The sequence below is a fragment of the Harpia harpyja genome, chromosome 15, assembly GCF_026419915.1.
Source record: "Harpia harpyja isolate bHarHar1 chromosome 15, bHarHar1 primary haplotype, whole genome shotgun sequence".
Taxonomy (NCBI): domain Eukaryota; kingdom Metazoa; phylum Chordata; class Aves; order Accipitriformes; family Accipitridae; genus Harpia; species Harpia harpyja.
Genome location: NC_068954.1, coordinates 12,467,983 through 12,480,798, shown reverse-complemented (window position 1 = coordinate 12,480,798; position 12,816 = coordinate 12,467,983). Strand labels below are relative to the sequence as shown.

The following is a 12,816-nucleotide window of genomic DNA, read 5'->3' as shown; positions in this document are numbered from 1 at the left end:
AACAGAAAGTCTAGGATCAACATGCATTACATTAAAACCAAGCTATTGTTGTAAATGCTGAAAATGAATTTGATAATCAAAACACTCAAAAACTTCCTTGTAAGGATCTATGTTAAAGTTAAAAGCATTTGATGAGTAAGGCACTGTTCACAAATGAGAAGCGGTCGAAAATTAAATTTTACTTCTATTTTTAATTCTTTTGAAAGGAAACTCTTACACCAAGGAGAATGAATCTCTGGGCTCCCCATGCTCAAGAATATCCAAGGTGTATGATTCCTTGAAATACACTGCAGTCAAAACCTCAAATAATTGTTTAACTTCTGCATTAGTTATTCAAGCTAGAAGTATGCTTAATGCTCATTGCATCACAGAACAATGGCGAGTTATGTTCGCACCACGTAGTCATAATTGGGATACTTCTAAATATTAAGAGGGTATCTGATTATTGGTAACTTCATATATATAGTACAGTCACAGTCTAAAATCGCTAGAGGGTATTTCAACACTCCTAAACCTGTATAACCTGAGCAATCAGCACTGCATGTTTCCATACCTTTGTACATGGTTTAAGTACTAAAAACATTTATAATGCATTGTAGGTCAATAAGAAAACTCTTCTTTCCCCTATCTTTTCCATCTTACCTAAACTGCTTTAGACATTAAAGATGACTTACTGTACTATTTCTTCTCTGTTTCCATGGCGAAGATTTTCTGAATTTATCCTCTCTCTTAAGCGATTCATTTCTGCATCAAGACTCTTAACAGTTCTGCTGACCTCCATGCGCTCCGAGTAGATTTGCCTAGCTTGTGCTGTTTTTTCCTAAAGTAATGTTTGAAACTTTGTTACACTTTTTAAAAAAAAAAAAATCTGTTTAGTCTTTACAATAAATATTTTGTGGTATGGAAAAACAAGGTCTCCAAGCAAGAACAATGTTTTTGTATCGTTCTTTGTGTACTTATCACAGCAAACCTACTTATTAACAATTTTGCTAACAACATTTATAGCACTGAAATAACTACCTACCTAAGAACTGTATCATTCTGAGATCTTTAATAAGTTCACAGTTATTTAGCTAATACAGATAAATAAGGAACCAAATTCACCATATTTAAACAGGACAGTCTTCCAAAAGTCTTTGCGGATGTGATTTCATAGTTAGTAAAGCTTTATTAGGTAAGTCTTCAAAAGATCAGGTATGAGGTCTGTACAAGGAAAAACCTAGCATTCAAAACACCAAACCAGTATTATTCAATTTAACTTAAAATACAAATTTTAAGGTTAAGTCATTATAATCTTTTCATTGCAAAATATAGAATAGTCCTAGGTGGATAACCCCTAACTTATCTGTCAAGACAGAAATGGTGCTCTGCCAGACAAAAAGATTCATTTATACAAAATTAGGTTTACTTATTTAGATAGTCAGCTTCAGACATAGCTGAGAGAATAATCAGTATAGCTGAGTATTAATATGGTCTGTATGTTGTACAAGTAGAATCATTTATTATTAAATATTAGAAGGATCATGACCATTTGACTTCAATAAAGAAAAAACCCCACACCTACCTCTAATTCTTTTTCTTTGGCAGCTAGTAATTCTTTATGTCTTTTTATGCAAGCCAAGTGTTCTTTCTGTTTGTCTTCATAGTGCTGCAAACGGCGTTTACTGTTTTCCACTTCTGAGTCAGCTTGGTTTAATTCATCCTGTTTGGAATAAATCAGGGTGTGAGCTGTTTGGGGTAGATTCCTAAGCATCTCTCTAATGTTTACTGACTTAATACAGGTGATTATGTTGTTTTTAACACTGCCTAATTTACTTTGCTTTCAGTAGGACTACTCCTTCTAAAGTCCAGGAGCTTTAACAGCAACTTATCAGAAAGCCTATACTCAACTCTGACAAGGACATAATAAATGCTTGTAATGTTGCTAGGAATCGTATCTTGAGGGGATGTTTTAATCTTTGGAAAAAAGCCATTCTTTCTCCTAAACCTCCAAAAAATAAACTTATTTTTTACACTACATTCTAGCCAGAACTTCTGATGCCTGTGTAACATCAGCTAGAACTGCATTTCTATGTGAAAATTCAGTGCCCTGCTATACCTATGATGTAGACTATAACAACTTCTATACTACGTGTTTATACAGTTGAAGTGATATCATATCTTTCCAGAGAAGCAGACACAAAGAATGACAAATTAGAAGACAATTTTCTTCCTCATCCCTGTCAACTAGATGGCTTATCTTAAAAAAACAAAAATAAAAAACCCCAAACAAAAACAACAAAACAACCACACCTCAAAAAACCAAAACAACAAACAAGAAAACCAACCACCACCACCAATAACGGATACTCTTACCTTTTTCTAATGCTGCCTTAAAGCCACAACTTGCTATACGTCAACAGTTCATTAAACAACTGTAAAACACATAGCAGTACGTCTAATCTAAAATCCTTTCAGGAATTTAAGAGTTGCCCTCTATTGTGTGTAGTACTCTTAATAACGAGCAATAATGTTCTAAAATTCTTAATAAATCTATTCTCTTTCCTTACACGGTTCTTCATTTTAAATAGAACATATCTTTAGAATTTCCATATTAGATACATTATAGCTAATATATTTATCAATTTTTTTCCTTACCTGTTTCCTTCCTCTTTTTCTTTGCTCTTGCTCTTTTAATTTGGGCTGACTACATAGCAATACACAATTTAAGTGAGGCATATAAGAGGTTCCTATAGTGGTCTTTCTAAGCTTTTCCTCATTCCATCCTTCTACAAGTTTACAATGCTGTAAACATGCTAGACTTATTTCTGTTTTCCATTTTCAAACCATTTATTCTTGGCAATGTGAAATTGCCTTCTATTTGCCAATATTCAATTTGTATGTCACCACTCTGCTATTTATCTTAAGTCTTGCTACTTCTCTATGATTTCCAGGTGTCTTCTGTAGTCTTGAATAATTAAAGCTATGTTAGTACCTTCTGTGATTATGCAACTTTATGGAAAAACAACCATTTCATACAGAACTTCAAATGCTATTTTGAAAACCAAAGAGTTATGAACACTCTTAGCCAGGCCTTATCAGAAACAAACAAATAAGCCAAAACAACAAATGTGGTGCACTAGAAAGAGAAGTCAAGGAAACTATTTTTCCTTCCTTTTCAGTCCATGACTAAAAATACCTGGAAACAAACTCTCTTTAAAACATAAAACACTACAGCAACTACACTTAATCAACATCACCTTCAAAATACTGCCAAGCTTATTTCTTGACATCCTCTATTTCCATTTTCATAGGTAGACCTTAAATGCATCAGGAAGGAGCATAGTCTTTTCTCCTGCCTCCTTTTAACCTCTTGCCACACAAAGGGAACAAATTAAAAATACAACATTAAATTGTTACCTTAATTGGACCAGCAATTTCTTCTACTTGATGAATTTTTTCTTTCATTTCTTCTAACTTTTTTTCAGCTAACTGGAGAGTATTTTTCAGTTCTTCCATTTTTCTGCTTTGTTGCTGCATGTCTTTTTTTACAGATTCCATCTTACCCTTATTTTCTTCAGCTTCATCTTCCTGTCAAAATATATTAAAATGAAGAATAATAAAAGGAGACATACATTTGCAAATTACTGTACAAGATTTTTATTTTATCATCACTATCAGGGTACAAGATTACATGCAATACTGTAATAAGAATATGAGCAACTCAATGTAGTTGCCATCAAAAAGCCCAAAAGAAGAGACTGACAGATCTTGTAGGAGACCACTAAACCAAATTGCAAAATAAAAAGTGGAATTTCTTAGTTATTTGACTGAAAATTAAGGGGACTTTATCTGGGAGTTGTAATGAAAAGAATAAAGGGGCTAGAATTTTGTGAAGACTTAGCCATGCTAATATTTTACTACAGTAATTTTTTAAACAAAAGAACAAGGTAACTTCCCTCTAGATGTGTGACAGAATATATACATCCAGTATACAAAGGAATACAGAAAGAGTAAGTGGATCATCACTGTTCCCTAGGAAATCATACCATTCCTAATAAATTATAATCACACATACTTTCTGATTTGAAAAGACAAATATTCCAAAACCTGGAAAAAATATGTAAGTGAGACCTTGTATTGCTAAGATTCCTTTTCACAATCAAATAATTGTGAAATTAAGGTAGCAATGAAAGACAAATACCAAGTGAAAGAATAGCAATTAATCCATAGTAGTGGTCAGAAAGGAATAAGGAGAAGCAAATCTATAAATCTACCAGTTGCATAAGACCATTAATCACAAGGCAACGGTAAAAATGTTGATGGTGAAAAAGCAAGTGTCCAATAATTTTTAAACAGGAAGATGATCTGCTACAGAAAGGTAATAGACTATTTTTCCATCTCACCAAAGGGACAAAGAATATACTTTTTTTAAACCAACAGAACTTGATTATCTGGAAAAGAGAAACCCTACAAGAGCTTACAGAATCTGTACCAATCCCTTACTTTTTGAGTAAATTTTGAAATGTTTACTTACATGCATGCGTGTGCACACACACACTGAAAGACAGACTACTGAAAAAGTGTGAGTTTGTGACATCAGAAGTGACAAAAAAAACCCAGCTGAGCAGCTTAGCCTCTCGTTGATCCCAGATAAAGTAGTGGCATGGAATTTAACTGAATCAACTGTCATCAGGATTATTATTAACATCAGCATGATTCTCAGAATTTAAATCTTGGCCATCTACACATTAGCTTATTGCAGAGTATCAGTTGAAATTCATGGCCATCAATATAGAAATCACAACAGTTTATCAAACATTTTTTCTGTTCTTGAACTACTATATGCACATTCTAAGAACACATGGGTAAGAATAAGAACTTTGAAGGAACCATCATACTACCATGATCCTTCCCTAGAGCAATATATGAACTTTAAAGCTTCTGCATGGTGAAGCTACAGCAAAGCAAGAAACTGTGGGTTCAGGACAGAGCAGCAGTGCTGACATTAATTATGCTCCAGAGTGGCCTTTACCTATGCTTTGATGATGCCACTTCTGACCTCCAAACCTATGGCACCACTTCTCCCTAACTAGAGTTTTACAGTACTGCAGGTCTAGAATGAGGAAAGAAAATGCATGGAATATCCTTTTACAGCACCACCTTGCCTTCCATAAAGCTACAGTGCTATTGGTTTGAAAAGGGGCAGAAGTAAAATTAAAAACAACACAGGGGAAGGGGGGGGGGGGAAGGGCGCGGGGGGGGGGGGAAGAGGGCAAAAAAGGAAGAAAAACTCACGAAAAATAAATAAAATTATGCCATTGCCATGATTGTGGAAATTCTATAAAGTGTTACATTCTTCACTATTTATCCAACTTGTACACTAATTGAAAATCTACAGTATCTGCTTATTCCAAAACACTGCCAACATTAAAAGACATTATTTCACATCCTTATTAGACATAATTTGGTAACCTATTCTTACTAATGTACGGATGTCCACTGACTGGTGTTCTTCCATATTTTCAATATCTGCTATTTCTGCATTTGTTGTTCTTATTTTTATCTGAAAAGAAAAAGAAAATAAATATTCTTAAGCTTATCTAAAGAGAAAAGTTCACACTTGTTCATTTAAGTCAACACAGAAAGCAAGATATTTCATCTTTTAGTTTCGCTATTGCCTACAAAAAACAGAACTCTTCCCACTTACCTATGGAATCCATTTTTATAAGATATTCCTTGTTCTGAGAGTCACATGCACTTTAAATCATTAAGTTATTATTGTATTTCCTTTCAACATGACAATTGAATAAAATATATTTTATTTTTCCTTCAAATATTTATTTTCAGCAATTTAAGTCCATGTGCCAGGTTTTTTACTGGTTCTTATTTGTAATTTACTGAATATAACCTTATATAGTACATATTATCTTATGCTGCCTAACTGTAACATCACTGGCCACCACAAATATATATATTACCTAGAAGTACTGGAAAACAAAGAAAGAAAACTAGTAGTTGTAGAATGGTTTATAAAGAAATTAAAATTAAGAAAACTTAAAGGTGAAGTATTCATCATATTAAAATGGGTTAAGAATATAAATAAAAAGCATGAAGAGAAACAAGATTCTGGGAATGAAGAGGCAAGGCTCAACAGAAATAAAGGAAGGGGAAGCAGGGAAAAGAAACTTGCATCAAATATTGCAACAACTTTCTATCTGTGTCAAAAAAAAAAGCAGTAGAAAATTTGTGAGATTTAGCACAAGGGGCGGGGGGGGCGGGGAAGATACCATACAGAAACAGCAGCATAAGCAGCATATGCTAGGATTGATGTGGCCTCTATCATTCCGTCCTAAATAACGAAAACATACTACAAAAGTAAACAACATGAAGGCAAAAAAGAAAAGTAGGGATAAACATTAAAAACTATCATCCACTCAAAATATATTGCAGAAGTCAAAATGAAATAGAGAAAGACTGACCAGTTTCTAAAAACTAACACTGTTCCTATTTTTACCTGTAGTTCTTTTTGGTGTCGTCGAAGACTGTGAAGATGATCTTCATTCTGCCTAATCTCCTTTTCAATGGAATATAAACGTTGCTGAGATGCTGTCAACTGTGACTTTTTGTTTTCAATTTCTTTCTCCAAGTGACTTTATAAACAAAGTGATATTGAGATATTACATAGTACACAGATATTATTTATTGCACACACACAGAGAAATACACAAAGAAAAACTAAATGCATGACAAGACAAAGGCTAAAAATGCACTCCACTAAAAAAAAAAAAAACCAAAACTTAAGTTTGTTATGCATTGGATGGTTTTAACAATTAATAAAAAAACCCACCAAAGCTCTACAGCAGAATTCATAGTTAACAACCAGCAGACAGCTGCTTAATGGTCCCAGTACAATGCCTAGCAGATAAGCCATTCATGTATTTGAACCATCTGTAACCTCTGTTAGCAATTTTCACAAACAGGCCAAATGTTTGAACTAAGCAGTGATGTTACTTCTAAAAATGCTACTGCATCTTGAGAGAAAACAAATACTTTGGTTAGGACAAAACACTTCCAAGTCAGAGAAAAATACAGTAACAGAGATGTTAAAATAGTATTTTATATAGTCTTATACTTTTCCTTCCTCAAAGGAGGTCGTGTCCAGAGATTTCCATAATTAATGCGTTCGGTTTGTGGTAAAACTATTTGAAATGCAAAACTAAGCTATTTTTTATTACTATTTATAGATGGCAAGACTTTGATTGTGTCTTTCACCCCTGCAAAAGAAAGGGGAAGCTTTACTAATATTACAGTAAAAAAAAAAATAATCTTAATACAAGTGTTTAATCCAACTTTTGTTATAGATGCATGAAGTGGACTGATTAAGTCTGACCCCAGAATCAATGTTTAATAAGTTGCATATACTATTCCAGATAAATGTGTCATTGCTTTAGGCTAAATACTGAAGGGGGAGGAAGACATTTTTCCTTTTTAACTGGCCTACATCATTCCCCTATAGTAATATTGGTAATGAAATGCCTATAAAACTTTGAAAGTTCAGATAATCTTTAAGTGAAGTTCATTATATACTGACATAAATAAAGTACAGTTAACTGACATATTTAAAACTTTTGAGTTTACAGAAATAAATTGTTAATGTTCAATTCTGTCTACACTATCAGCTATTAACACTAAAATTAAGTAAATATTTTATTTTGAGCCTCAGATGATATTACAGACATATTAAAAGTATTCTATTGTCACCAATTTGCTCGGTGACAGTTCAAGTTTGTAAACTTTGAAATACATTTGGCTTTTTAAACTACCATTTTGAAAGTAATGAGAAAAACCCTAAAAAATAAAATCGGGGGTGGGGGGGAAGTGAAGTTCATCAGAGATGCCTACCATGAGTGAAGTCAAAAGCCTGAGAAAACACAGATGCAAAGACTGAAACCAGTAGAACTACATGTGCCAATGTAACTTTGGTTTGAATAATCAGGCTTCCTTTGCAGTAAACTACAATACGACTGTTCAGGTATTACATTTTTAAAGAAACAGCTTTGTCTACACACTCTTTTTCAACAAGCATAAAATAAAAAGGAAGGTAACTAGATTTCCTGGAGTATTCAACCCAGCAAATCCCTACTTGCTGGGCAAGATTTACATGCCACAAGCTGAAAAATATCTAGGTACAACTCAGGTTTGTACCTATCACAGAAAGGCATTGAAATAAAGAGGTTTTCCAGAATTCTTGGAAAGGAAGCGTAAATCTCAGAAAGAAAGTGGAGAGACTGGAGATTAGTGTACGTGCAAATAGACAAATATGCAATTCCACTATTCATGTCAACAAGTGTGCTTTTTACAAATACAACACAAGATGCTAACCTTATTTCCGCTTCAACATCTTTGCTTAGGAACTTGGGTCTGAGGTAATCAGAAGAGTAATACCGTCTTTCAAATACTTGATCACCTTCAGCAGTGAAAGCTTCTCTACAATTTTTTGGGGGCCGATTAAACTGCATTACTTCACGAGCTTTACGGCTACTCTGAAAAATACAATGGCCTTATCATACCAACAGAAAAGCAACCATAATTAGAGATATCAATTTAAAACTTATCTAGAAGCTCTCATCCAGGAATAATTTCAATTCCTAATGAAAAATAAGAAATACAGTAATGAAAGAATGTGAAAAAAAAGAAATCTATGTCAAGAATCTGCTTTTCTTAGTTGAATAAGACATTTATGTTCTCAAAACCCACCCCCTTAGTTTTGCTGCCCATTTCTTTTCAAGAAGAAATTTATCTGCATTGTACGTTCCATAGTATAAAGAGTCCCTTATAATTTGGTGGGGGTGGGCGTGGAAATCGCTAACCAAAAGGTCACTATGCACAGATATATTTAATTATCAAAAGTAGAATACACATACAGGAAACAATCTTCCAAAGCAAGCTGTGAAGTACGTCAAACAATATTCAATTAAGTTTTGGGGAAACATGCTTGTAAAAAACAATATTGCCAGTGCCAGACTAAGTGGTCACAAGTGCCTTTGTCCAAGGCAATCATGTTATCCATTCAGAAGTATCATTTCTTCCACACCATACCCGTTCAACTTTTCAGATTCGGTTGAAATTATTCAGGTTGGGCTCTGTCACGGTTTAAACCCAGCCAGCAACTAAGCACCACGCAGCCACTCACTTGCTTCCCCTCCTACCCAGTGGGATGGGGGAGAGAATCGGGGGCGGGGGGGGTCGGGGGGGAGTAAAACTCATGGGTTGAGATAAGAACAGTTTAACAGAAAGAAAGAAAGAAAATAATAACAACAGTAATAAAATTACAATAATAAAAGAATTGGAATATACAAAACAAGTGATGCACACTGCAATTGCTCACCACTCGCCAATTGATGCCCAGTTAGTTCCCGAGCAGCGATCCGCCCCTGCCCAGCCAACTCCCCCGTTTATATACTGGGCATGATGTCACACGGTATGGAATATCCCTTTGGCCAGTTTGGGTCAGCTGCCCTGGCTGTGTCCCCTCCCAACTTCTTGTGCCCCTCCAGCCTTCTCGCTGGCTGGGCATGAGAAGCTGAAAAAATCCCTAACTTAGTCTAAACACTGCTTAGCAACAACTGAAAACATCAGTGTGTTATCAACATTATTCTCATACTAAATCCAAAACATAACACTATACCAGCTACTAGAAAGAAAATTAACTGTCCCAGCCAAAATCAGGGCAGGTTCAAAGTTAATAATGTTATGAAAATCAGTAGTTAGGTAAGGCAGAGGGGGAAGAACAATACTAACATTCCTGCCATTAGAAAAGCCTAGAAAGTTCAGCTGTTACATATCCCATTCAGTAACAGCCACACTTGATAAACAGTCAATCAGCTCTGCACTAGACAGAGCATAAACTGCCTCTTTTCCAGTAGGAATATCAGAGGACAAACTGGGACAAGTAGTTCTGGAGAAAAACAAAATCCACAAAAAGTAAGCATCATTAGTTCTGCTGCTTTCTTTAAATAAAAATACGTAGATCTTATTTTTATCTTTAAACATTTTACCTGTAATCTTATCTGCAGGAGCTGGTATTTTCAGTAGTAACAGAAAATAAAAAGCCAGTTTAGATCAGAAATCATATAGTAGCAGAAAACATTAACATGTTTTTATGGTCATCAAAAAAGATTGTTATCAAAATAGTATGTAATCTTAATTCAATGCCAGTTGCTAGTCACCTCATTCAAATCCTACTTAATAACTGATTATTGCTTTTTTTTTTTTTATTTTACCAGACTCTATCCACAACCATGTTTCTTTGCACTCTCTCATCTCAAATGCTTTAACACTGCCAAGTCCAAAGGGGCTCTGGTTGTTGTGGTAGATGAAAAATAAATTTGGCTGTGAATGCTAACAGGTGGCTGATAATTTCATGTTAAGAGTGGATGGTTAAATATCTAAAAGGGAACTTTTGAACTCTCAAGCACAAGCCTGCTACAGCTATAACTGGTATGGGCTGGTTGCAAATTTTGATAACACCCGGACTACAGGGAACTGACACATCTTGAAGCCACCAATTAATAAAGAGACATCAGACAGAGACAGCAGTTAGGAGTCTGATCACAGACACACAGACTATTTAGACTGGGAAACTAGACCACTTAAAAGGCCCAGAAAGGTAGTGGTGAACATCCCAGAAAGAAACAGGGAAGATCCTGGAAACACACGGGGAGAGATCTGTAGAAAAAAGTCCCAGGGCATACCCAGGGACCTTGGCCAGTAACAGCCCAAACAGGTATCTGTGAGCAGCTGCACAGCAGGAACCAATATGATTTTCTGCCTGACCTTCCCTGACCAGCAGTGATCTCCCTGCTGGGGACAGAGGTTAAGACCTATGAAGGTAGTGTTGGCGAAGAGGAGCAGGGAAACAAGTAAGTGTGTGGAAATAAAAGATCTAACCTTGCCAGTTCTTAAATAAATCCCTGTATCTAAATCTACTATGGGATGTCAGTTTACTCTGTCTCACCCATGATGGAAAACAGCATTTGCTGACAGTTTATCAAATGCCAAGAGGGCCTTACTGGGAGCCCTCCAGTGGTTACGTACATGTGTGTGCACTGCACTGTAACAGTGATAACTGATACAGTTGGCCTCTCCTGAGCCATAAGGGTCCTCACCTCTCCTCAGGGCAGGGGGGAATCTTTCTCTACCTCTTTTGTCCATTACAGACACTACCAGTGAAGGTATCTTATATGCTCCATACAAAAAAAAAAAAACCCCACGCTTTTCTTTAGAGACCAATAGGGAGTGTAGAGCCTTACTTTAATCAGCAGGACTGCTTCTATACGCCTCACATCAATCAAACAATTGGCAACCACTGCATGATCTATTTCCAATGCTGTGAGAACTGATGGGAATTCTGGATGATGAACTCCTCTAAAGAAAAGAAGAAAAACCACCATTCGTAAAGCTCAGAGATTCTTTAAGGAAAAAAAAAAAAATTACAAATAGTTCTTTTCAACTAATAATAATTTGAACCATCAAGGCTAAGCAATAAAATTCAAAACATAACTCACCTGTGTCTAACATCATAAACTTCATTCTGAAATTTATTTACAATTATTTGAGGTCTAAATCCACGTGGATAATATTTTGACATCAGTAGCTGAAGAGTTCTTTCATCACTATGATTATCGCAGCAAAATGCCTGAACTAGGCTTTTTAAACAACATTCAACAGCCAAGGTCAGCTCAGCATCTTTCGGATGAATGAAAGCACCTAAGTAAACATAAGAGACAAGGCTTTAGGAGCTACATTCCATAATAAAACATCCAGTAGTGCATTTTTACCATTCAAGGTTTTTCTTTTGTTGTGTTACAGGTTTAAGAGTCTAAAATAAACTTTTCCTACAAGAAGAAACCCCATCCCCCCTCCCCCCCAAAAAAGAGAAGTTAACTAAAAGATAAAGAGCTCCACGACAGACAAGCTACCCTGAGAACACAGACATATAATTTCTCTTCCTATAGAGACACCTATACATATTTGGAGGCCTACATTTTCTTCCAAGATCTTTGACAGATCACTTCCATTAAGGTACCAATTTTATGGCAGCTCAGCAGGGGTATATCAAGGCAAAGACTGCTTATCAACAATTTAATGCTTTAAGGGTAAAGGCAGAGGAACAACTATGCAAGTTAAACAAACATGAAGATTTTCATCAGCTATATTCAGTAGTACATGTGTTTGCATGTTCTTACCCTGCAGTAAATGCCAAGTACTTAAGTACTTGGCCTTTACACTTACATCCAGAATATACTGAAGCCATTACTCTCATTCACAAACTGAAAGTAGCAGTCACTGCCAGAGCTGGTCAAAAAAAAAAACAATGAAACCAAATGTTCCAAGAAAATCTCAGTTGGTTCTGTCTGAGTTGCTATACGCAAAACACCAAGTTTGACAAGCCCACAAAGTCAACCACTGGACATTTTGAACAAAATCTGTCCAAGAGCTAGACAGTGCTATCTGTCAAGGAACAAGCAGCCAAAGAACAGCAGTCTGATGCTTAGAGGGTGTGGGGGAGTCAGAGGGGTGCACTGAAAGTTTCCCATTGTAACTACATAAAATATCTTAACAAAACCAGCTGGAAAATGAGGAAAAACAGTAGATGTTAGCTAGTTCACATGACTAAAAGGACAGAAGCAAGAGATAGCCTACCAGGACAAAACCTTTAGTCCAGGAAGTATAGAAGATATATCTGAAGCTCCTTAAAGAATAAATAGTTTTTCTAAAAGATCACTGTTTACATTAGCAGCCATGCAATAAATCCCATGAGGAATTATGTCT

The 12,816-nt window shown here is 35.6% G+C and overlaps 1 protein-coding gene across 3 annotated transcripts in view; it reads right to left on the bottom strand.

The window, feature by feature from the left end:
- Positions 1–12,816, bottom strand: part of SMC6 (structural maintenance of chromosomes 6) — a 39,053-nt gene that overhangs the window by 9,277 nt on the left and 16,960 nt on the right. For all 3 annotated transcript variants that reach the window (XM_052809180.1, XM_052809179.1, XM_052809181.1), the window contains 8 exons: positions 11,550–11,751; positions 11,295–11,409; positions 8,365–8,525; positions 6,497–6,632; positions 5,465–5,545; positions 3,400–3,570; positions 1,565–1,702; positions 675–820 (listed from right to left, as the gene is read on the bottom strand). In XM_052809180.1, the coding sequence (XP_052665140.1) occupies positions 675–820; positions 1,565–1,702; positions 3,400–3,570; positions 5,465–5,545; positions 6,497–6,632; positions 8,365–8,525; positions 11,295–11,409; positions 11,550–11,751 (1,150 nt within the window). The remainder of the gene's footprint in view (positions 1–674; positions 821–1,564; positions 1,703–3,399; positions 3,571–5,464; positions 5,546–6,496; positions 6,633–8,364; positions 8,526–11,294; positions 11,410–11,549; positions 11,752–12,816) is intronic.